The 26,573-nt window shown below is 45.5% G+C and overlaps 1 protein-coding gene across 1 annotated transcript in view; it reads right to left on the bottom strand.

Moving 5' to 3' along the window:
- The window catches only part of SNTB1 (syntrophin beta 1), a 107,856-nt gene that overhangs the window by 36,124 nt on the left and 45,159 nt on the right, over window positions 1–26,573 (bottom strand). Inside the window, exon 2 of the mRNA XM_056854681.1 lies at window positions 8,033–8,249. Within this exon, the coding sequence (XP_056710659.1) occupies window positions 8,033–8,249 (217 nt within the window). The remainder of the gene's footprint in view (window positions 1–8,032; window positions 8,250–26,573) is intronic.

The following is a 26,573-nucleotide window of genomic DNA, read 5'->3' as shown; positions in this document are numbered from 1 at the left end:
GCTTGTAACATGAGATAACGGCAACTTCGTTCTGGAGGAGCTACGGAAGTTATAGGTATCTAGAACTGTTGTGACTTTGGAGGATTTTGTTGAAGATCTTCCACTCTCTGACGGGCACGAAAAGGAAAGAAAAAATTTCAGTATAGAATGGAGCAGGGGGTTTTTTACATGTCACCTGGTGCTGACCAACAGTAAACTGAGAAGTTACATTTTCCACAGGAAATAAAAGCAACCAGAATTGATAAAACCACCTTAATGTGTGGGAGTCTCAAAGCACCTACTTCCTGCTAACAGCTTCACAGTATTAGCTGAATCTGTGTTGGAGAACTGCCTTGTCTCCCTGCCCCCTACCAACACAGCTTCAGGCTTGAGGGGTCGGATCTACTAGCCTCTTTTCGGTCCCTGGGGGCATGGTTAATTAGAGGGAACAGGTTTTGGGAAAACCAGGCGTGCCCCCTTCCATGTTCCACCCACAGGAAAGGCCTCAATTGTGGACTGGAAGAGCACCCCTCCCCGCACAGACACCTTTTACCATCTTATCCACGGATGAAGCCTTTATTTTGGCAGGAGGCAGAGCATCGGGCAGGAGTTTTATTCACTGATTTAGATATTTATGTGCGTGTTAAGTGCCGTCAAGTCGCTTCCGACTCATGGCGACCCTATGAATGAAAGTCCTCCAAAATGTCCTATCTTTGCTTGCTCAGATCTTGCAAATTGAAGGCCGTGGCTTCCTTTATTGAGTCAATCCATCTCTTGTTGGGTCTTCCTCTTTTCCTGCTGCCCTCAACTTTTCCTAGCATGACGGTCTTTTCCAGTGACTCTTGTCGTCTCATGACGTGACCAAATATTAGATATTTATATACTCGCTTTTCTCCCCACTATATATACACACCCAAGCTAGCCTGATCACGTCAGGTCTCAGAAGTTAAGCAGGGTCAGCCCTGGCAAGTATTTGGATGGGAGGTCTCCAAGAAATATCAGGGACATCATGCGGAAGCAGGCAATGGCAAACCGCCTCTGAACGCCTCTTGCCTTGAAAACCCCACCAGGGTTGCCATAAGTCAGCTGCGACTTGACCGGGGGGGGGGGGGGAAGCAGCTTACCACATCAATCTCACCATCTCCATGTTATCCTCACAGCGACAACCCTGTAAGGTAGGTTAGACTGTGACTGGCCTAAGGTCTCCCAGCGAGCTTCCATGGCAGAGCGGGGATTTGAACCTGGGTCTCACAGATCCTTGTCTGACACTGTAACCATTACACCACTGTGCCAGATCTTCTTTGTGGAGAGCAGGATGGTGAGAGGGTGCATGGGGTGGTAGGGAGCGAAATGGGAAAGGACTGCTTTCAACTGCTACCGATGGGGATATCCCCAATGGGGATATCAGGCGTGACCACAAAGTAGTAGGGCATTCCTCTGCATTGCTTAGGTCGAGATTCATTGGGGAGGGGCTGTGGCTCAGTGGTAGAGCATCTGCTTGGCATGCAGAAGGTCCCAGGTTCAGTCCCCGGTATCTCCAGTTAAAGGGACCAGGCAAATAGGTGAAAGACCTCAGCCTGAGGCCCTGGAGAGCCGCTGCCGGTCTGAGTGGACAATACTGACTTTGATGGACCAAGGGTCTGATTCAGTATAAGGCAGCTTAATGTGTTTATGTGTTCATCTTATAATCTTCCTCTAAGGAACATTTTGTAGTTAATTGTCTCATATTCTAGTTTTGTCATGCTTTGGGGGCTACGTTTTGACTGAAAAGTGGAATTTGAAATAGAATAATTCATCCCTGTTCCCCCCTCCCTGCCCATCAGACATGACAGGCCTTTAGCTAGTTGCTAACAACAGATTTAAAAAAAAATTAAAATACAAAATCAGTGTCGAGCCTAGGATACGCCATTAGGGGAAAGTGAGATACAGCCGTTTGTTGTTGTTTTTTAAGCCCCCAAGAATGGCTGGTTTTTACCTTCCTCTTCCTCTCCCCCCGAACTGGAAACCTTTCAACTTCTGAGTCCCTCAGACAGAAAAGTGTTGAAAACAAATGAAGTCCTAGTCGGTTTCTCTAACAGCCTCTGTGCTGGGTAGGAACAAAACGCTCATTGTTTCTGAAAGAGGAGGGGAAAAATTCTCTTTAATGCTCCCCCCTTTCCAGCCTTCATTAGTCCCCCTTTATAAAAAACGGACTGTGAAAGAGACAGTCATGTCGAACATTAGTGTGGCGGGATGCAGCTGGTCCCACACATGTTACAAATAAGGGCCAATATGGTCTCCCTGCTTTTAGCTCCAGCAATGCGAATGGCACAGAGCCATCCAAGTCTCACTCCTCGCTTGCTTCCCCCTGAATTTCCTGACTTGCTCTACTCTTTCTCCCTTCCATTGCAACTAGAAAGAAGCTTCCAGATGAAGCACCGGCTGGTTAGTTCAACATCAATATGTTAAATTCATCTTTCAGACACGGCTTCTTGTGCCTCGGCGCTCGACATTTCAAGACAGCACCACTACAGTGAAAGAAGAAGTCAAGAGCCATTGTGGGGTAGTGGTTAAGAGTGGTGGACTCTGGAGAACCGGGTTTGCTTCCCCACTCCCCCACGTAAGTGGCAGACTCTAACCTGGTGAACCAGGTTGGTTCCCCCACTCCTACACATGAAGCCAGCTGGGTGGCCTTTGGCAAGTCACAGTTCTTTCTGAACTCTCTCAGCCCCACCTATCTCAGAAGGTGTCTGCTGGGAGGAAAGGAAGGGAAGGCGATTGTAAGCCTGTTTGAGACTCCTGAAAGGTAGAGAAAATCGGGCTGTAAAAACCAACTCTTCTTCTTCTTCTTAACTCACCTCCTACGAAACCCGTGGGTCAGATGCAACCACGGGCTGTGGTTTGTCGTTACATGAGCTTACCTGGATGTTCCCTGCCTCTCCCTCCTCGCGATGCTTGAAATTTAAAATGCTTATGCAGCAAAAAACAGTTCTTGTTACAAACTACGGCTTGTCCTGTTCCCGCTAAACCAGAATTCCAAACCAGAATTAAAGCAGAGTTTATAATTCTGGTTTGCAGGGGGGAAAGCCAACCACAGTTTGTGATTCAGGCAAAACACAAAAATTGTTTGCTGAGAAAAGGGAAGTGTTTTTTGAGCTGTAAGCGAGGAGATGCGCGAAAGGAAAACACAAGCCCAAGGACACACGAAGCGGCCTCATACTGAGTCAGACCCTTGGCCTATCAAGATCCGTATTGTCCACTCGGACTGGCAGCAGCTCTCCAAGGTCTCAAGCAGAGAGGGTCTCTCACATCATCAACTACCTGATCCTTTTAACTGGCGGTGCTTGGGATTGAACCGGGGGCCTTCTGCATGCAAAGCAGGTGTCCTACCACTGAGCTATGAAGAAGAAGAAGAAGACGACGACAACGACGAAGACGAAGACGAAGACGAAGAAGAAGAAGAGGAGGAGGAGGAGGAGGAGGAGGAGGAGTTGGTTTTTATATGCCGACTTTCTCCACTCCTTAAGGGAGAAACAAACTGGCTTACAATCACCTTCCCTTCCCCTCCCCACAACAGACACCCTGTGATGTAGGTGGGGCTGAGAGAGTTCGGAGAGAACTGTGACTAGCCCAAGTCACCCAGCTGGTTTCATGTGGAGGAGTGGGGAAACAAATCCAGTTCACCAGATTAACCTCCGCCACTCATGTGGAGGAGTGGGGAATCAAACCCGGTTCTCCAGACTCCACTGCTCCAAACCACCGGTCTTATCCACTATACCACACTGGCCTCACACCCAACTGCCAGGCTTATTCACATAGAGACAACCATGGTTTGTCATAACATCTGAACTATGGCTACAAGTATAGCAGCAAAGTCTGTCTCTCCTGCTTTCTTGTCTCATTTAATTTTCGTTTCAAAAATCTTAACCTAACTTCCATGAGTCTGTAGCCTTCCATTACATTTTGCGCTTGGCTTTTTAAACTGGCACTTTCTGTCTATGTTCCTTTGAAGGTGTTTCCCTCTCTGGGTTTGGATTGAATTCCATGGAAAAACAGAGTGAAGGAAATAAATATATCAGAATTGGAGACTGACGAGTTAATGTGTCATTCCTATCTGATGGACAGAACCTGTTAGTGTTTGTGGCATGCTGAATGTAATTAACCAAGACACTATTACTTTTGAATTTGCAGGGGGGGGGGAGTGAGTGAGCTCACTCCCATTCGTCGTTTTCCAAGTATTGAGGTATCTGCATTACATCCTCTCTTTGAAGCGGTGTGATTGTCTGTGCAGCGTTCCCCTTCTGCCTCCAGATTAGAGCAATACATTCCAATCTACTATTTCTATTCTAAGAAATAAGAAATTATCAAATAATATAAAAAGGATGCATAGCCCTTCCAGGGGACTGGCCAAGGGACCCCAGCTATGTACTTAAGCGCTGATCTGAGGGACTGCTCATGGGGTAATAACATGGCAATACTATTCACGTAGGCAAAGTCTGAAGCAGGCATTAGTCACCCAGAAGGCCACTTTGCTGTGATAAAACTGTACATATTTTTGGAAGGTGTGTATGCTTGCACGTTTTTTAATTGATCCCCAAAGTTGCCAAACCTGTTGTGTCTGGAAGTGTTTACAGAAAGCCCTTGAGCAGAGGGGGTGGTTTAAGCATGACTAAATGGCGATTTGCACCCAATTAAATTAATCTGGTGAATTATTTTAATCTAATTCACTTAAACAGGAATAATCAGATCTGCTCCTTATAAGTTTTAAAGGCTCATGATGTTAGAAATGCTTCCTGTATACAACTAGCATTATAAAAGGCTGACTTGATTGCTAGTGATGGGCAGATTTCCACAGATGCTTTCAAAATACGAAATCAACACTAAATGCTAGCAACGAAGAGTATAAGAACATAAGAAAAGCCATGCTGGATCAGACCAAGGCCCATCAAGTCCAGCAGTGTGTTCACGCAGTGGCCATCCAGGTGGAGGAGATAAACACTCCTAGTGCCTGAAACGTACATGAGAGCTGCCATATTTCTGAAACTTTTCAGCATGAAAAAACAAGAACATAATCATCTACTTCCACTAGGATTGCCATTTGTCCACTTATGGTGAGAGACTCCCATGTAATTCTGGCCATTGCCCACTGATGCTTACCTGTTCATCGGATGGAACAGGCCGGCCAAATGAGCGTGTGTGTGTGTGTGTGTCTCATCCCTGTGTAATGATGCAACTTCTGATACGACCCGGAAGTGATGGGGTCACACTGGGGGTGATGCTCCAGCATTCAAGTTTCAGGTCGAGTGCTAGAGCGTTGTCCATGGTGCGACGCCATTGCTTCTGCATCGTGCCAGAAGTTGTGTTGTCACGCAGGGATGACACCACCCACCAGTTTGGCTGGCCAGTTCCACCCAATGGCCAGGTAAGCATCAGTAAGCACCCAATGGCAGAATTACATGGAGGGGGGTGTCTCCTGCTGTAATCATAGGAAGTTGCATCCTCACATGGGGATGATGATCAGACCCCCCTCCCAGTAAGTTCCCATTTCCCCCCATCTCCTGCTGGATGCCAGGCCACACCTGGCAACCCTAGATTCCATACAAGGAACCTCACATGTACCTCACCCACCTGCCATATAGACATGGTAAAGAAGAAGGAAGAGGAGGAGGAGGAGGAGAGCTGTTTTTTTATGCCGACTTTCTCTACCACTTAATGGAGAAACAAACCGGCTTACAATCACCTTCCTTTCCCCTCCCCACAACAGACACCCTGTGAGGTAGGTGGGGCTGAGAGAGTGTGACTAGCCGAAGGTCATCCAGTTGGCTTCGTGTGTAGGAGCGGGGAAACAAATCCAGTTCACCAGATTAGTCTCCGCCGCTCATGAGGAGGAGTAGGGAATCAAACTCAGTTCTTCAGATCAGACTCCACCGCTCCAAAGAGATGTTAGGGCTTTTCTTTAGCCACTAAGGAGATGAGTAATGATAGCCGTTCCATGAGGTTAAACATAGAACTGCCAGAATCACAGAGAAAAGAGAGACTGATTTCAAAAGCAATACTGGTGCAAACAGAGGAAAGAAGCTGACCTCGCTCTATCCTTGCAGTCTGCCTCACCCCTCGGTGGATTCATTCACTGATTCATTCATTGATTCAAGGAATTTCTACCTCACCCTTCCGCCGCAGTAGCACCCAGGGAGCCCACAAAATTAACAGGTGGTAGCAAATAAATAATTGACAGGGTAAAGCAATAAAACAGCCTTATCAAAGTGGCACACTAATGTAAAGACTACTACCAAAGGGAAGGGCGGCCACCTCTCCAGCTTATGAGGTCAATGAACTGCTTGGGGGGTCAGAATCTCCTGAGCTATGACATCACCAAATATTTTAAAAAACATTTATGTCTTGCTTTCCCTTAAGTGCAAAACATCGTATGATGCATAAAGTACAATCTAAACTCATTATTTTTCATTGTGGGAGGTGGAGGGTGGGGTCTGTGGAAAGATGGCTGCCATCTGCATGTTAAATTCAGGCTGAGCATGTGTCTCCCTCCTCTTGCAGGTATTCATAGCCCAGATGTGGCCAGAGACATGAGCTCTTGGGTGTGAACTGCGGGGCAAGAGCCAAAGGGCTCTTGGCCCTTGGCTCGCAGTCTGTAGCCTTGAAGGATTGCCCTGGTGTATACCAAGCCAGACCAGAATGTCTTGGATTGGGGAGGGGCAGTGGCTCAGTGGTAGAGCCTCTGCTTGGCATGCAGAAGGTCCTAATCCCCAGCATCTCCAGTTAAAGGGACTAGGCAGGTAGGTGATGTGAAAGACCTCTGCCTGAGACCCTGGAGAGCCGCTGCCGGTCTGAGTAGACAATACTGACTTTGATAGACCAAGGGTCTGGTTCAGTATAAGGCAGCTTCATGTGTTCATGTGATTCCTTTTCTGTTTCTTTATTTGTTTTTGTTTTCTTTATTTAAACTATATTTTGTTCCCTTACAATTGCTTATTTGGCCCTGACCTGGATGGGCCAGGCTACCCCAACCTTGGAAGCTAAGCAGGGTCAGCCCTGGTTAGTATTTGGATGGGAGACCACCAAGGAAGTCCAGGGTTGCTATGAAGAGCAGAAGTTCCCATCTGATAGTCTCTTGCTTTGCCTTGAAACCCTATGGGGGTTGCCATAAGTTGGCTGCGACTGGATGGCGCTTTCTACCACCACATCGCTTATTCAAATTGCATGTTGTTGTTTTTTTGATGTAAGCCACTTTAGGTCTCTATTGGGAACAAAGCAGGGTAAGAAAGTTTCTAAACAAATAACAAAAAAACAGGACAAAACCCTGAAATAAACAAATCAATAAAATAACCATATCAAACAATCCAAAAAAATAAAAATAAAACCCTCTTCCAAGCAAAACACCAGCCATTTCACTTGGTTTTGTTGATGGTGCTTGACCAGATATGACAAAAATGTGCTGGTCTAGTAATATCTTGCAAGACCTCTGAAAAGCTAAGAGTTGCAATTTTGGACCCTAGAGGAAAGTCATTCCACTATTGTTCCCCACCAAGTCAGTTGGTGGGAGAAGAATCTGTCCCAGACCAACAAACTAGGCACATACCCCTCTATCAAGTAAATCCAGAGGCCTTTACCAGAAAAAGGCCGTAGCTCAGTGGTAGAGCATCTGCTTGGCATGCAGAAGGTCCCAGGTTCAATTCCCAGCATCTCCAGTTAAAAGGACTAGGCAAGGAGGTGATGTGAAAGACCTCTGCCTGAGACTCTGTAGAACCGCTGCCAGTCTGAGTAGACAATACTGACTTTGATGGACCTTGATGGTCTGATTCAGTATAAGGCAGATTCATATGTTCCTGTGTTCAAAATGTTGTGTGGTGTCTAGCGTGGGGAGGGGACTGGGGGGGCGGGAAGCCCTAGGTCACGGGCAGATGCAATCCATGGGTCACCAGTCAGCCATCTCTGCATATGAGTGTATACAACAAAGAAAATTAACTTTTAAGAGGCATTGAAAGGACAAGTACCTATCCCCTTCCTTCCTCTCTCTCTCTCTCTCACATACACACAATCCCACAATGCCCGTTACCTGTTTTCCAGATCCGAGGCAGCCATGTTGCGTGTAACGAAGCACATTTTGAGCGGGATCATTTTCTTGTCTCTGTGGATGGAGAGAGAAAGCTGCGAGAGGGGGTCGCTGGATGCATTTCCCAACCGGGGGGATTCTGGTGGGGGAGTCTCCCACCCGATTTCTGAAACTGGAGAACCTTTCTTCACGTAAGGGGTGGCTTCCCGCATGTATTTTACTGGTAGGAAAAAAAGACAAAAAATATCTAATAAAAACCAAGCAAAATAAAGAAACTAAAGCTACTTCAACCAGGTCTGTGTACAGGTGTTCTGACAGGGTTGCCAGCCTCCACGTACTGGTGACCAGTGCTAATCGGTATATAGTTATTGCTGTGTTCCGTATGGAAAAATACCAAAATAATGAACAAAATTTACAACTAAACCTTGTTTGCTTTTACTGGATGTTGCATATACTTCATACAAACTTAGTCATATGGCTTATCTCATACACATACACACAGATTTACACATCTGAATACACAGGCATAATATGCCCTTGCAATTTTTCCAAATCTGGTGTAATTGCCAATTTTTCTATGAGCATTACTTGCCCTTACAACATCCAGTAAGCAAACAAGGTTTAGTTGTAAATTTCGTTCATTATTTTGGTATTTTTCCATGCGGAACACAGCAATAACCTCCACGTACTGCTATTACAACTGAATCTCCAGCCAATAGAGATCAGTTCACACAGAGAAAATGGCTGCATTGGCAATTGGACTCTATGGCATTGAAGTCCCTCCCCTCCCCAAACCCCGCCTTCCTCAGGCTCTGCGCCAAAAACCTCCCACCGGTGGCAAAGAGGGACATGGCAACCCTGTGTTCTGAACTTGCACTTGCCATCTGCCCCTTACAGGCCTGGAAGACTTTCCTTGTAGCTGTTCCACAGGCAGTTTGTGGTACACACATGTGTGTGTGTAAAGTGCCGTCAAGTCGCAGCCAACTTATGGGTTTTCATGGCAAGAGACAAACAGAGGTGGTTTGCCAGTGCCTTCCTCTGCACAGCAACCCTGGTGTTCCTTGGGGGTCTCCCATCCAAATACTAACCAGGGCTGACCCTACTTAGTTTCTGAGATCTGACGAGATCAGGCTAGCCTGGGCCATCCAGGTCAGAGCGGTACACACATACACATAGGTAAAAATATTTTATGAGACTCTTTAACCGTTTCTAAATTGTTGGCCAGTTTAGCAGCAGTTCTAACAGGCGTGAATTTATCATCTTACAGGCCAACCAAGCTGGCGGGGTTTGGTTTTGTTTTGAAATGCAAAAAATAAAGACACTCTTCTGGCCTCACAAAGCTTAAATGCCACATAAAACAACTTGCGCTGGGCTTTTTAAAATGCAGAAAATTAGAGGAAGAGGAGGAGGGGGAACTGTAGCCCTCGTGAGAGACTCGGATCGAAAATCTAAACATCAGGCAGGAACATTCAGATGTGAATGCAATTCCCAGGACGTTGTGACAAGCACAAAGATTATTCCATTTCCCTCTGCCAAGATGTTACTATACAATTCAGGAGTGACATCAGTACAAGTGGCTGGATAGTATCAAGAAGGCTTTTGTGAGATAATTGTAAAGAGACATTATCGGGAAGGGCCTGCGGGTTAGAAAACAAATCCTTCCCAATGAAATTTAAGCCAAAAGCTATCCCAGAGCAAGCTGGCCACACTCTCTGGAACAGCCTGATTTGCAAGTCGAACAGACCATCTTGGATAATAGAAGGCCCTGCATCCCTGTGGGGATGTAAACTTCCCCAAGGCCGTGGGAGGAAGCTCAGAACAACAGCCTGATAACACCAACAAGCACTGTACTTACTCTCTTGTATTATATTGTGGTGCCTACAGTATGGTTATAATAGTAGCCCTGACCTGAATGGCCAAGACTAGCCTGATCTCACATGAACGCATGAAGCTGCCTTGTACTGAATCAGACCCTGGGTCCATCAAAGTCAGTATTGTCTACTCAGACCGGCAGTGGCTCTCCAGGGTCTCAGGCAGGAGTCTTTCACATCACCTACCTGCCCAGTCTTTTAGTTTTCTTCAAGAAGCTATGCTCTGTGCCTCACCTGGCTTTCGAGAAATTGAATAAACTTTATTTAACCACAAGGGAGATTTTCTAAATCCCAAATATTTTGACAACATCAAGAAACATTCCTGTTCAGTCTTTGGTGCATCTTCAACACTGGATCATCTACTCTTAAGGCATAGTTTGTAGAGCTAGAAGCGAGTCCAGAAGCACCTTGGAGGAGGAGGAGGAGGAGGAAGAGGAGAGTTGGTTTTTATATGCCAACTTTCCCTACCACTTAAGGGAGAATCAAACCGGCTTACCATCACTTTCGCTTCCCTTCCCCACAACAGACACCCTGTGAGGTAGGTGGGGCTGAGAGGGCTCTTAATAGAACTGTGACTTGCCCAAGGTCACCCTGCTGGCTTCATGTGTAGGAGTGGGGAAACAAATCCAGTTCACCGGATTAGCCTCCGCCGCTCATGTGGAAAAGTGGGGAATCAAACCCGGTTCTCCAGATCAGACTCCAGTCCACCTCTCCAAACCACCGCTCTTAACCACTACACCACGCTGGCTCTCTTTTTGAGAGTCAAAGCTCCCTTCATCAGGTATCTGGCAAAGAGAGCTTTGACTCTCGAATGCTTATACACCCAAAAAGCTTGTCGGCCTCTAAAGGGCTACTGGACTATATTCTAGCTGTTCTACAGCAGACCAACATGGGTCTCCTCTGAAACTATCGTCATAGTTCGTAGTAAGTGATCATCTGGTATTTCTTCGATTTCCCCGATCTAGTTTCCCAGTTAAAATACAGTCTAAAACTTGCATTGCCGAACTCTACCAGGCTGAGGTTCTCGATTTCCCCGATCTAGTTTCCCAGTTAAAATACAGTCTAAAACTTGCATTGCCGATCTCTACCAGGCTGAGGTTCTCGATTTCCCCGATCTAGTTTCCCAGTTAAAATACAGTCTAAAACTTGCATTGCTGAACTCTACCAGGCTGAGGTTCTAATCATCACTACTAATTAATGATCCTCGGCCTCTTTGTGTATGCCAAATTAAAAACTGCGGTCAAGCAATTAAAATTCCAGTGTTCGGTTCCCTTCCTCCCCCCCCCCACCCCTTCATTTCGAAAATGACAGGAAACAAGGAAGCGGCATTTGGACGAATTAATCCACCGGCATATGCCGAGAGCTTTGTGTCTGTCCTCTGTTTGATTTGCGAGGCAGCCGGCGCAGCGTTCAAAAGAGCACTTCATTTGCGCACAATGCTGCCCGCCCCCCCCAACTTTTCCACAATTAATGCTTTGTTACTATTCACAGCTGACATTTGAAGAAGAGGAGGAAGAAAAGCATGCCTCTAATGAGGGGAAGTCATACAGGCAAATTTGATCAAGTCTATCAAGACGGGCTTGCTAAAAGACCTCTGGAATGTCTTAAGGTTACTTTCCAAAAGCCAAATCAAAAAGAAAATGGGAGACTTATATCCTCGGTTCTTATAGCGACGATGAGTGGAAAATGTTGGCTTACCTGATCCAAAAAACAGATTTGGGGAGTTTCAAGGTTTGCTAGCGAAAAGGGGGGTGGATGGAGAATGCAGTCTTTCTTACTGAAATCCCAGTTTACTATTTTACTGGCGGTGGAACTAGAACAATGGTCATTTATGCTTGGGAGTTTTATCTGAAGTTCATTGCTGGCTGGACCCACACTTTCCAGCTGGGAATCTCTGCACCAGCAGCCTCCAAGCTCAAATCAAATCCTGCCCCTTTAAATGCTGCTTTGTAATTGGCTTATTTCACAGTGCTTACTGTGAGAGAAAATCTCCCCCCAAAAAACCAATTGCTGCATAAAAAAGCATTTTAAGAACAAAAAACGGAGCAATCTGAAAGAAAAGGGAAGGGGGGAGAAATCCAAGCCTCGGTTTTAAAAAGCCTTTCTTTTGTTCAGAAAGAGCTCCAAGGAAGCCGGATGCATTTGAATCCCCGCCTCTTTACATGCTGCTTTGTGGTTGGCTGTGAGAGAAACCAAGCTTCCTGTGGCCTGTGCTTTGCCTTCTGCACGGAAATTTCAGCCATGCTGAGCTCAGGGGAGAGGGAAGAGTTGGGTTGACAGAGGAATGGGAAGACCCGGACATTGTGAGGGCTGGCCACAAGATAATTTCTAATAGACAGAAAACTTGTGCAGAACTCCAAGGAACAACCGAGTCAGACAGCTAGTGCATGGAGGTTGGCAACCCTAAGCCTGGTCCATATAAAGGGCTAAACAGCATGCTAGGGAGGAGGCTCCAAGTCTTCTCCAAGCTGCAGAGGAGAGACTTGGAAAGACAGGAGGAGGAACAAGGAGAGGCTGACACATGAACACATGAAGCTGCCTTACAGTGAATCAGAACCTTGGTCCATCAAAATCAGTATTGTCTACTCAGACTTGCAGCGGCTCTCCAGGGTCTCAGGCAGAGGTCTTTCACATCACCTACTTGCCTAGTCCCTTTAACTGGAAATGCTGGGGATTGAACCTGGGACCCTTCTGCATGCCAAGCAGATGCTCTACCCCTGAGCAACAGCCTCCTCTTCTCTCTGCAACTGAGGCCTTTGCCAGCCCTGGGGTCCCAGCTGGGGAACCATGTTGGTGGACAGGGAGGACTAATCGCAGACCTCCAGGATCTCAACATGCTTCTGCTCCATTAACAGCCACCAATATTGCATAAAGGCACTGTTAACTTGACAACTGTCTGGTTTCGAGGCAATGTGAGATGTGGATGGTAGTGACTGGCCGCCTTTACCAGCCATTATTCAGGAGGCCCTGGTCCTTCCAGCACTCTCAATTCCCTCACTGTGCAAAACCTATTTCTGTTCTACCAGGTCAGATGAGCAATTTGATTATTCACCGGGGACGTGCCCTTTGCTTAATAGAAATGCCATCTACCTGGAAGGAGTTCAAACACAGCCGTTTCACTGTGTTTGAATGAACATCAAATATTTGCAGAGCGGTGCGGCACAGAAAACTGGAAGCCGCGAAACAAAAGGCAAACCCCTTCTTACAACTCTCAGAGAGTCAAATTTTCTGCTCACTGGAACCCAGCGGTTCATTTTGGTATCTCTCGGCCGCAAGGCAATTAACAGTGGCTGCAACTTGCAAGGATGCAATCATCTACAGGGAACTAGGAGTTCTGGAAAGAAGAAGCTCTACCGTTACGCAAGAGACGGCAGGATATCGTTTAAGGCCAGCAAAGTGTCAGTTATCTGTTTTAGGAGTATTTTTTGCCACCCTGTGGGTTTTCAGCTTCCAGTACCAAAAGATTTGGGGCCATCACTGTTTCAACTTAATGGCCAGGCCTTCTCCCCGGGTAGCCCAATAAAGATTTTTTTCTATCCCAATCTTCAGTATTGGAAGTATACAAAAGCATCACTGTCTGTTGGAGCAAATGATCCCATCTGGTTTATTGCAGGGACAGTGTTTTTTTTTAAAGAACAAGACACTTCCTCCAGAGTGGTGTAGTGGTTTAGAGCGGTGGTTTGGAGCGGTGGGCTCTGATCTGGAGAACCGGGTTTGATTCCTTACTCCTCCACATGAGCAGCGGAGGCTAATCTGGTGCACTGGATTTGTTTCCCCACTCCTATACACGAAGCCAGCTGGATGACCTTGGGCTAGTCACACTCTCTCAGCCTCACCTACCCCACAGGGTGACTGTTGTGGGGAGGGGAAGGTGATTGTAAGATGGTTTGAGTCTCCCTTAAGTGGTAGAGAAAGTCGGCATAAAAAAAATAACTTTTTCTTTTTCACTATCTAGAAATGCTGAATATCTGGAAAATATGGAACTCTTCGTCTGTTAAGAACAAGAAGGCTCAGATTAGTGGTGCCGTCTAGTCCAGCACCCTGTTTCACATAGCGGCCGACCAGTTGCTAGAGTTGCCAATCCCCAGGTGGTGGCTGGAGATCTCCCGCTATTACCGCTAATCTCCAGGTGACAGAGATCAGTTCCCTTGGAGAAAATGGCCACTTTGGAAGGTAGACTCTATGGCATTATATCCCACCAAGGTCCCTCCCCTCCCCAAACCCCGCCCTCTTCAGGCTCCACCCCCCCTAAATTTCCAGGTATTTCCCAACCTGGAGTTGGCAACCCCACCAGTTGCCCAGAAGGATCAGCAAACTGAGCATAGAAGCCAAGGCCTTCCCCTGATACTGAATGGTGTCTGAAAGATAACAATGGTGCTCGGTGAATATGCTTAGGAAAGAAGTTACAGAAATGAGGTGCCACCACAGAGAAGACACCATCTCTGGTAACCATTTGCCCAGTCTCTGAAAGGGAAGGAACCTGAAGAAGAGCCTCTGCCTGCAGCTGATGGGCAGGTTCTTAAGTGTTTGTGGAGGGCAAGTGCTTTTAATCACACATCAGTTCCAGCAAACAGCAGATCTAGCATCTGAGTAAACATCTAATCTGCTTGGATTCTGTATCAATGGTCTAAAACTTCGAACTCTACTTTATGAATATTAGGCGCTCAATGTCAGCACTTGTAATCCTAAGTCAAATAGCCACATCAAGAGACAAAGGTCCAAAAGAGTTGGTTTATTGAACTAGGCATGCGGAGCTTAGAAACCCAAAGGCAGGAACGAAGGGGGATGGGGGGTACCCTTGGTTATAAGGGGAATTACAGACATGGCATTACAGTCACATCATGATTATAGAAGCGGTCTGGAAATACCAAGCTCCCACGGACTTCAGACCCTGGGAAGCGATGCGAAGCAAAGCAGCTGGCAGCTGCACCTGAAAACAACCTTGAAGTCAAGGCGAAAGGGGGAGTCTACGGACAGCCTGACACTCTTAAGTACTATCTCAGTGGAATCCCCATAAACTGTTTGTTTTTTGGGACTGTAGTAAATTTCCTTTCAGTGAGACATCTGTGAGAATTTGCATGCATATTCATCAGAGCGGGACTGACTACCAAATGAAGGACTGGATGGAATATTCGGGTGGGATGGGGAGAGAGAGACTTCCTGGCAAGCCAAGGCAGGTTTGTGGTCCCCCAGCCACACATGATGAAAATTGGAGTATTTTACTGAACTGAAGCAGTCCTTCTCTTTGTCTTGCCTTACTCTCTGTTACTAATTTGCAATCCAAGAACAACAAAATTGGAATATGGAGACTCCTGCAATCTGATATCCTGAAGCATTCTTGGCAATGCCATCTTACTAGGGTTACCAGCCAGACTCTTCACTCCCATGGGAGTAAAACTGGGAGGGGGAAGCAATGTCATACAACATCATTTCCTGTTGAACCTGGAAGTGACATCACAAACCACAGAGATTTGGAAAATTCCCAGAGCAATGTGACGTCACTTCCAGGTACAAATGGAAATGATGTTATGACCTTAAGCAAATGATGAGAGGGAGGGCATCTTGGCCATCTTCTGGGCATGGAGTAGGGGTAACTGGGGGTATGAGTGGGGGGGAGGTAGTTGTGAATTTCCTGCATTGTGCAGGGGGTTGGACTAGATGGCCCTGGTGGTCCCTTCCAACTCTATGGTTCTATGAATCTATGACACTGCACAATGTCAATTTCCACCCCCACCCCCCATTTTTGCTCCTGAAGCAAAGAGCCACAGCAGGGGTGTGGAGCCGGGGGTGGGATATACCAGGTAAGCCTACGTATTATACAAAGCCAGGCTGCAGGTCAAATTAGCTCAGTATGGTCTGCTCTGACGGGCAACAGCTCTCCAGGTTCTTACAGAGAGAAAGGTCCTTCCCAATATCTGGTACCCAAGAGCTCTTAGCGATGCCAGTGATTCAACCTAGGAGTGTCTGCACGCAAAGCAGGTGTCTACCACTGAGCCACACACTAAGCAACCTCTTATTTATCTCAATTAGCTTGGGTGTGTATTGGACATGTTGCGGGTAGACCTTTATGAATGCACGCAGATGGATTTGATAGCAAGTACTATCGCTAATTTGAATTTCTCGCTCGAGCATTCTGAGGATGAGGAAGCATGAAGACTTCTGAAGCACAACGCCTCTATTGAATGCATTCACAACATTGTCCGCATTCACTTAACTGATGGAAGAAACAGCAAGGGCAATTTCGCCCCCTTTCCCCTCCCCACCGTAGCTCCCCCATGACCATTATGGGTAATTACTCCATGGGGTTCCTATGATCCCAGGAATCAACTTTCCCAGGATCGGAAAAGAAAGCAGGCAAGATCCCTTGACACCTTCCATTATTATGAGTTAGATCCTGTAGCGCCATCCTGCTAACGACAGCGCATTCCTCCCGCACAAGGAGTCTTCCGCTGACGCAAGGGCTTTGTAGAAGGCTCCTGGTACCAGCAGAAAGTGCCCCCACTGAGTGCAATGGAGTCGTAGGACTTGACCCCCATATATTTTATCATGTTTATAATGCCTTCCAGTGCTCAGTTCTGAACATCTAGTCAAGTTTATTAATACGGTCAACTGACATCTACTTTGTTCTTTAACTTTTCTACTGCATTGCAGAGACACAGGATTACTCTTCCTACACACTTGACACTGAGAGACACTGTCCTTCAGTGTTACTCCTCTGAAGATGCCTGCCACAGCTGCTGGCGAAACGTCAGGAAAGAAAATACCAAGACCACGGTTACACAACCTGGATAACCTACAAGAACCAATGAACTCTGACCATGAAAGCCTTCGACAATATCTCCAAGGAAGCTTTCAAGGCTCAGCACACATCTGAACCCAAGTCACGGGCTTTCCTAAGTAAGCTACTACTGGATTCAGAGGTACAAGGGAAGCCCTCCATTTTTTTGCCGTCAAGTCACAGCTGATTTATGGCGACTCCTGGTGGGGGTTTCAAGGCAAGAGACGTTCAGAAGTGGTTTGCCATTGCCTGCCTCCACCTCTGGCCACTGGTATTCCTTGGAGGTCTCCCATTCAACTACTTGCCAGGGTCAACCCTGCTTAATTTCTGAGATCTGACGAGGTCAGGCTAGCCTGGGGCTATCCAGGTCAGGGTGGAAGATCTCCATAGAGAGCAAGAAATGAGTCCATACCATTGACTGGCATGGAAGAGCATAATATCCACTGCCAGTCAAAACATCCACCTGGATATAAAATTTCATCATCTCAGATCCTCTTTGTATTCCCTGCCACAAAAAAAGCCATTCAAATTTTTAAAAAACGCTACACCGGTTGTCATCAGCCGACTGACCTTTAGGGTCCTTGCCACAGCAAACTTGCGTCTCAGTTTTCTAAAGGACAATGCTGAATCCCTGGCTTTTAGCAAATGCCAGAATGAGACAAACAGTTTAACATTTATAATGTGCCTCTCATCTCTAATATTTCAAACCCTGCCAAACTGCACATGCACACACGTAAAGGTGGACAATAAATGAAGTTAATAATAACAATACACAAGTTCCCTAGGCCTTTGCCCGAGAATACTGGTGGTTTTTCTATATAGGCTATAGATACGCACTGTGCTAAATGATTCACTAAGTTACTTAGATAAGTTATTAAGGACTGTGTTCTATGCTACTGTGTTTACTGAAACTGGGATCCTACTATATAATTTTGTACCATTTAATGTTCTATGTTAAGACTTATTTTATGCTTTGCTTCAGATCTGTTGATTTCTGATTGGTTCTACAATCCTAGTCCTACTGTATTATTGAATACCCCATCCTGTTGATTGTACTGACTTACTCTGTATAATCCACCCTGAATCCAAGCGGGAAAGGCAGACTATAGATGGTGTAGATAGATACACAGACAGACAGACAAGCTTATCCTTGTCCATGAATTATGCCTAAGGTTGGTGTTTTAATGCTGGTTTTAGGACATTCTAATTTAAGCTCCTAATCTGGTGTGTTTTAATTCTGATGATTCTTTCTGAATGAAGTTATTGCTGCAGAGAACTGCACAGGGGACTACCTTTACCTCTATCTATTATTAGTTAGGAACCTATGAGTTTTCCCAGCAGACCAAACAGCAATCTGTCTGGACCATTTCAAGTCAAGAAAACAGTATAGATGGGAAATGCTGAAGTCCCATCTCTACACATGACATGTAAGAACTGAGGAGAACCTGCAATTTGCACCTGACTAGCCCTGCTCACAAGTTAGAAAGAACACAGCCATAATCCTGTGTACATTAGATTGTTTTTATATGGGTGTTCTCACATTACATTTGCTGCACATAGAGCTGAATGTGTGAATGAAACCCCCATTTATCCATGACAGTAGTTTCAGATAGTAGCCACATCGGACTGAAGTAGGAGAGCCAGCGTGGTGTAGTGGTTAAGAGTGGCGGACTCTAATCTGGAGAACCGGGTTCGATTCCCCACTCCTCCACATGAAGCCCGCTGGGTGAACTTGGGCCAGTCACAGTTCTCTCAGAACTCTCTCTCAGCCCATGAGGAGGCAGCCAATGGCAAACCACCTCTGAACGTCTCTTGCCTTGAAAATGCTATGGGGTTGCCATACGTCGGCTGTGACTTGACAGCACGTTCCACCACCACAGGATATCTAGATTCAAGTACAGTAACACCTTAAGAGACCAACAAGATTTGGAAGGCATAAGCTTTTAAGAGTCAAACCTCTCTTCATCAGTATCTGACGAAGGGAGCTTTAATTCTCGGAAGATCTTACCCCAAAAATCTTGTTGGTCTCTAAGTGCTGCTGTACTTGAAGAAGAAGAGTTGGTTTTTATATGCTGACTTTCTCTACCACTTAAGGGAGACTCAAGCTGGGTTACAATCACCTTCCCTTCCCCTCCCCACAACAGACACCCTGGGAGGTAGGTGGGGCTGAGAGAGCTCTAAGAGAGCTGTAACTAGCCCAAGGTCATCCAGCTGGCTTCGTGTGTAGAAGTGGAGAAACAAATCCAGTTCACCAGATTAGCCTCCGCCGCTCATATGGAGGATTGGGGAATCAAACCCGGTTCTCCAGATCAGACTCCACCGCTCCAAACCACTGCTCTTAACCACTTTCACCATGATGGATCAACCCACTCATGCAGGTACTGGTTACCTGTTTCATTCATGAAGTGAACCCAATATACTCTTCCTTACAAACAAGCATACGCACATGCATGCAGGTTCTACATGCATTCAGTGTAAGATGTGAACAGGGATGAAGCTGCACAGGGTAGAGTCCCCAGACACAACCTGTGTACTCTGTAATGTGCGTATCAGAGAGAAGAGACAACTGAGGCACAGTTAATAGAAGCAAAACCTTAACACTGCTTGTAGGAAACAGCTGAACAAATACAACTCTTGTAAATCAAGGTCTCAAAACACATAGTGCTTGGTTGCAGAAGAAGATAATGAGTGTTTTCTTGGCTGAGAAAATTTTTTAGACTGAGAACCCTTTAAAGACAGAAATGTATTTGAAAAAACCCCACTGCAAGGCACTTTGAGCTCATGGGACTTATATATGAGCAAGATATAAGCATAATGAATTAGCTGAAGGCATTTCTTTCCAAAAAGGTTCTGGTGTCTGGGCTTTCCTATTCCCATGCAGGAGAATAAAATGGGCCCTAGCAGAAGGAATCGATCATTAAGACTTTAGCTCAACCCTCTACTGTGCCAGTTTACTACATGTAGGGTGGAAATAATTCCTATTTTAAATATACTATGACCTTTATTTTTTAAACGAATCCACAAGCTTTCAAACTGCCCTGATTCTGCCACCCTAAACATTAACGGGCACTGACCTAGATAGCCCAGGCTGTCCTGATCTCATCAGATCTCAGAAGCTAAGCAGGGTCAGCTCTGGTCAGTATTTGGATGGGAGACCACCAAGGAATACCGGGGTTGCTGTGCAGAGGCAAACAATGGGACCACCTCTGAATATCATTTACCTTGAAAACCCTACAGGGTCACTATAAGACGGCTGCAGCTTAATGGCAAATAACAATAACAACAACAATAGCCATGAAGGGTGCATTGTTGCATCCAGTATAGCTAAAAGCTCAGTTTGTCTCTTATTTGTTAGAAATCATTTTCATGGCATCTACTTGCATTCTCAAAATAAGAATGCAATTTCTGTGCATAATTCGGTTTCTTGAGCATCAGTCCCTTATCAGAAAGCTACTGCGTTACAGTCCTTTAATGGCCTGCCCTTCCAAACTGGGTTTCTTATCTTATTGCCATTGTAAGATTCAATTGAAATCTTGAAATCTTCCCATTCTATTCTCAATAGTCTTCCACTGGGCAAGGAACCCATGTGTGGTTTCCTGATCGACAAATGCCAAAGGTCAATATCTGAAATAATCAGAATCAAGGGGTGTACTTCAGGCTGGAGCATACTTCAAGCTGAAGGAAGGAGGACGGCGTGTTTGAAAGTTATGTTCTTTTATACAGAGGAAGAAGAAGAAGAAGAGGAAGAAGAGGAAGAGGAGGTTTTTATATGCTGACTTCCTCTACCACTTAAGGGAGAATCAAACTGGCTTACAATCACCTTCCCTTCCCTTCCCACAATGGACACCCTGTGAGGTAGGCAGAACTCCCTGCATACACAAAACTAGAATGCCCCTCTCCTTATCATGCTATACATCTAAGTTCAGGCAATGTACTTTATTGTGGGGGGTGGGTGGGAACTATTCAAATATGCCCTCTGTCCTTGCTCCCATTTCTGGGCCAAACCAGGAGGTGACATCATGCCACTCTAGGATTCAGCAGAAACTCTATGGTAAAATCATAAAGTTTCCACTAAATCCTAGAGTGGATGTGGGTTTGGACTGGAAATGACATCATAACTTTGCTGCAGGAGATATTTTTAAAAATTACTTTTACTCCCACTGGCCCACCCAGCAACAGCAGCAGCACTGCAGAGAATGTGATCCACAAAGCAAACTCAGTCCACCAGCCTTGAATTGTGGCCTGGAAGCAGCTTCAATCTCCTTTTGCAACTCCAGACAGGAATAAAAAGTGAGAGGGTTATACTGATCCCTAGCAGATAGCCTTACCTGTCTGCCTTCAACTAAGTGGGTTGCAAATTGTGTAGGACTGTTGTAAGGGAACAGCAGTAGCAGGAAAGTGTCAACAAAAGCACTCCCATAGCCTGACGTGCCTTCAAAATGTTTTTGCAAAACATATTTCTATTAAAAAAGAACATACAAGGGAGAATAAAATCAACATTCCTTACATACAGGGATCTGTTTATGCGAAATCCTCCCTCTGGAAAAGCTCTACAAAGATGTAAGAAACACTTGAAAGAGAGCAGAAAGGAACATCCCAAATGTATTTGTTCAACATTAAAGAAAATACCTAAACAAATCAGTGGCTTCTACCACTGACAACCCATTATCTTGGTTCAGAAATACTACATGCATATGCTTAAAAGTCTGATGCTTAATCATACTGCTTAACCATAGTTCGCGCACATCATGGCTTCTTGCTTTTACTCTGGTTCAAATTCAAATGTACGGTTTCCGGTTGCCCTGGAAGGCATATATAGGAAGGGACCTCTGAGACCAGCGTGCTTGTTAAGTTGCAAGCAGGAAAATAGAGAAAATTACTTAAATACAGATTGCTATTTATGATTATTTTATTAGATTTTTATCCCGCCCCTCAACCAGAATGGGGCTTGGGGCGGCCATGAGCATAGCAGTACAATAACAGTAATAAAACCATAATTTCAATAAAATCCAGTTAAAACTCAGTACACAGATTTCGATGTTAAAAAATCCAACGGAGGAGGAGAAGAAGAAGAAGAAGAAGAGTTGGTTTTTATATGCTGACTTTCTCTACAACTTAAGGGAGAATCAAACTAGCTTACAATCACCTCCCCTTCCCCTCCCCATAATAGACACCCTGTGAGGTAGGTGAGGCTGAGAGAGCTCTAAGAGAGCTGTGACCAGCTCAAGGTCACCCAGCTGGCTTCGTGTGTAGGAGTGGGGAAACAAACCCAGTCCACCAGATTTGCCTCCGCTGCTCACGTGGAGGGGGGAATCAAACCCGGTTCTCCAGATCAGAGTCCACTGCTCCAAACCACCGCTCTTAACCACTACACCATGCTACTAGAGTCCACCAAAATTGCATTAGTGGAATGCCTGGTGGAATAATTCTGTCTTACATGCCCTGCGGAACACAGGTAAGTCCTGCTAAGCATAATGCTTAACCACGGTTAAGAAAAACGTCATGATTAAGCATCACATCTGCATAGAGTCTACTTATTAAAAAATAATAAAGCGTCTTCTCTTGCTGAAATGAAAATTACCCGCAGGAGACAGTGGATTCAGCGCTTTACCACCGCTCCTTCTTAAGGATTTGGTTGACGTATTAACCCTGCTCCTTACCACCAGGACTGGCATAATCAATTTTCCGCTGTAGCTGAAGTGATGACTCATGGAAAATATCTGTTAACATGAAATAAAACAACTTCTGGGCTATACATGGAAAGGAACAGTGGACAAGGCAGGCATGAAAGGCTCGGAATGTGTTTGATTCCAACTTGAAAGACTATTTTTAAAAAAATATCTAAGGAAATGCCAAATAATTACACATTTTTAGAAGCTGATGTGACATTTCGGGGATCTGGGAGACAGTAAGACAAGGGTAATTACAGGTCCTGAAGTTTCCATAACAGAATGGGTACAGTACAGTGGTAGGGTTGTCAGGTCCCTCTTTGCCACCGACGGGAGGTTTTTGCGGTGGAGCCTGTTGAGGGCAGGGTTTGGGGAGGGGAAGGGAGGGACTTCAATGCCATAGAGTCCAATTGTCAAGGCGGCCATTTTCTCCAGGTGCACTGATCTCTATCGGCTGGAGATCAGTTGTAATCGCAGGAGATCTCCAGCTAGAACCTGGAGGCTGGCAACCCTATATAGTCGCAGAAACCTAAGCGATGAGCTGGGAGTGCCAGGTTCAAATTTCAGCTCAGCCAGTAATTGAGTGCCCTAGGGTTGTCAACCTCGGGGCGGGGCGGGGGGGCAGGGTTGAAGTTCTCCTGGAATTACAATTGATCTCCAGACTACAGAGATCTATTCCCCTGGAAAAAGTGGCAGATTCGGAGGACAGCATCATATTCCCACTGAGCTCCTTCCCCTCCCCAAGAATTTCCCAAGTTGGAGTTGGCAACCCTACGCCTTCACTCCATCTCTCACCCTCAGGCTACCCTCACCCAGTATTTATAATATAATAAACACTGGCCAACCTTGCAGGGCTGTTGTTCTGGTTCTAAAGTATGTGTACCTCAGTACCTATATTTGTTATATTCAGTACCTACTTTATTTTGCAAGCTGCCTTGAAAGGTGGCTAATAAATGTTTTAAATAAATAAATAAAACAAATACCTAGGAGAAGTGCTACATGAATACCCTTCCTAGGATCCGGCTTTTGATTGGATTGCCATAATAATAATAAAAACCTTCCGAACATTCACCGAGCTAATGAATGGAGACTGTTAGTAGAAGCAGAGTTTATCATTGCTTAGCTTGAAATATGAATCTTGGTGGCTTGCGTAGTTTGTCTTCAGGAGGAGGTGAGAATTAAACCCCACTGTGTTCTTTCTCCAGCTCTGATTTTAATCCAAGATGGGGGGGGGGAATCACCTTCCATCCCTCCATCTCTCCCACCCATCAAGCTAATTGGGGAGCAGCTGCTACGGAGTGGCAGATCTCTCCTCCCCAACACCTGGAATGAATGACTGCTACGATAAGAATCCCCAACACAAGGAATCTTGGGTCATGTTTTAGCAGGGCGCCTGTTCTAGCTAGCAACTGCAGGAATATCAGTTTTTGATAACTGATATTCTGGAGGGCTGGTAATAGACCAGGAGTCACCAAATCATTTCTGCCAATCCACCTTAAAATTCTCAACCCTCTTCTTAAAGGTACCTTGAAGTGCTCTGCCCTATACCTTGCTAGACACTTTCTGTACTGTTTATAGTACACCTTGCCTTAGTTTTTTTTGTTTGCATTGTTCTCTAATTCTGTCGTCCTAGTCCAACTGCATTGTTAATTGGTTGTTCTGTGCTGCTGCGTGACCGCATTGTTTTATATCCTGTAATCTGCCTTGAGTCCCTGAAAGAAAGGTAAGAACATAAGAACATAAGGAAAGCCTTGCCGGATCAGACCAAGGCCCATCAAGTCCAGCAGTCTGTTCACACAGTGGCCAACCAGATGCCTCTAGGAAGCCCACAAACAAGACGAGTGCAGCAGCATTGTCCTGCCTGTGTTTCACGGCACCTAATATAACAGGCATGCTCCTCTGATCCTGGAGAGAATAGGTTATGCAGCACGACTAGAATTCATTTTGACTAGTAACCGTGAATACCCCTCTCCTCCACGAACATGTCCACTCCCCTCTTAAAGCCTTCCAAGTTGGTAGACTATAAATAAACTTCCAAGTTATTAGACTATAAATAAAGTGAATAAAAGATTTAAAAAAATTAAAAGGACCGTCCAATTCAGCAACCTATGGGCCAACCGCCTGCAGCCTTCGCTATTTCTCTGCTAAGACTCAGTTTAAAGTGAACAAGGCCTCTCCAGTTTTTTTTTCCGTTGAAGAACGGGCTGACCAGAGTGAGTGCTGAGCAATAGGAAACTCTTACTGTGAAACACACTTTTGATAAATCATTCGACTTCCTTCCGTTATTTGCTAATTAGAAGAAGATCAGCAAGTTTTGTCGTTGACGGCAGCACGGCTTGAGGACTAACCCAGGGAGGATCTGTTAGCGGTAAAGCTGAAATAATTTTATCAAAGAGTTTGAGATGCAAACATAAAACCGCAGAATCGTTCAGGTAGAATTGACCTGAAGACACTTTTGCGGGCAGGAACGGGAAATTTACCAATCCGCCTGTCCACATGCATCTCTGCAGGGTGACTGCAAACAATTTAACCCCCTGGTCAGCTGCTAATGTTTTAGCGCAGGACGTATTTCGAATTAAACTAGGAGTGAAAAGCCCAGAAAAATTAGCTCAGCTTGCTGACTCACTCCCGTGTGAGCCAAAACAAAGGCAAAGAATTAAATAACCCACCTGCCCTCACTAATTTAGCAGACCCACTCTTTATTATACACCTCAACTGTTTTATACACCTCAACTGTTCACTTGAGCAAAGGCCTCTTAGGGCCAAACTAGATATCACATTTTTTTCAAGAGGTGGGTCTCGGTTTCCCAGGCCGACTCAGTTTCCTCACAGTCACACAGCAGCTGCATGGAATGGCAATCCAGCGGGGGGGGGGGGAGCCCAATTCAGCTTGGAATTGCAGGGTGGGAGAGGGGTTCCTGCCTTCACCCCCCACACACACCATTTTCCCAAGCCAAAACAGACCACGTGGGAGTTATTTCCCCCTTTTTGCAGCTGCTTGTGCAGAGACTATACTGTGCATGCCGCTCCGAAGAGGGGCACACAACTGTCTGCCGGGGCTGTTTCGGCTCGGGAAAATGGCAGTGGCTATGGTGGAAGGAAATCCAAACGGCACTCTTTAAAAACAGCGGTGTCTAGTTTGGCCTTAATTCCCAATGTGAACCACCACAAAGATTGTGGGAATTCTTCCTGTATTCAGTTCATTGTCCACCCACGGGTTGGATCCTGCATATGCAATCCTCTAGAAGAGGCACCTTCTTGTGCTGGAAGGAATCTTCCCTGGCGCGAGATGCCCAGAAGCGAGAGCTTCTTATAGAAGAATGGATCCAGGGACTCTAACCCAGTGTTTGTATCTGGCTGGGCTAAGATTGCCAGATCCCTCCTTGCCACCGACAGGAGGTTTTTGGGGTGGAGCCTGAGGAGGGTGGGGTTTGGGGAGGGGAGGGACTTCACTCTGAAACTTTTTTATTATTTTTCACATATTGAATACAATCAATTAACATTATCTATTGATCTGTTGCAAATCTAATTTAACCTGCGATATATATTTCTCACATCCTCTTCTTCTACTGTAACTTCCCTTCTTCCTTCATCTATCACCAATTTATCTTCGTAATCCTCTTTGCATTTATTTTCTAATTCTGTGTGTGTGTATAGAATTAGTCTAGGTCATAACCTTTAACATTTTGCATATTAAGTTCATTTTTGCAATATACAATCCATGCCTCCCACTCCTTAACATATTCATCATTGTCTTTTTGATTTACTAATGCAGTCAGTTTCGCCATTTCTGCTAGCTCGGACATTTTATGTATCCAGTCAGTTTTGTCCGGTGTCTCAGTCATTTTCCATTTAGCTGGAGGGGAGGGACTTCAAGGCCATAGAGTCCAATTGCCCAAGCGGCCATTCTCTCCAGGTGAACTGATCTCTATCAGCTAAAGATCAGTTGTAATAGCAGGAGATCTCCAGCTAGTACCTGGAGGTTGGAAACCCTAGGCTGGGCACCAAGATGGACCTTTATTTTGATCCACACACAAAAAAAGGCAGTTCTTAACTTCTGAAGAAAAGAAAGAAATGCCTTTGCTAGCTAAGTGCCTGCCTGAAGAGAAACAGAAACATTTGCCTTTGTGTAACTGCCATAAAACACTCAAAAGGCAAAGCGAAGTGTTAAGTGTGTGCTGCCTTTGCAGTTTGGTCCAAAGTGCTTCCTACGATTTATGATCCAA

Source organism: Euleptes europaea, chromosome 8 (assembly GCF_029931775.1).
Source record: "Euleptes europaea isolate rEulEur1 chromosome 8, rEulEur1.hap1, whole genome shotgun sequence".
Lineage (NCBI taxonomy): Eukaryota > Metazoa > Chordata > Lepidosauria > Squamata > Sphaerodactylidae > Euleptes > Euleptes europaea.
This window is presented reverse-complemented; position numbering and strand designations above follow the sequence as displayed.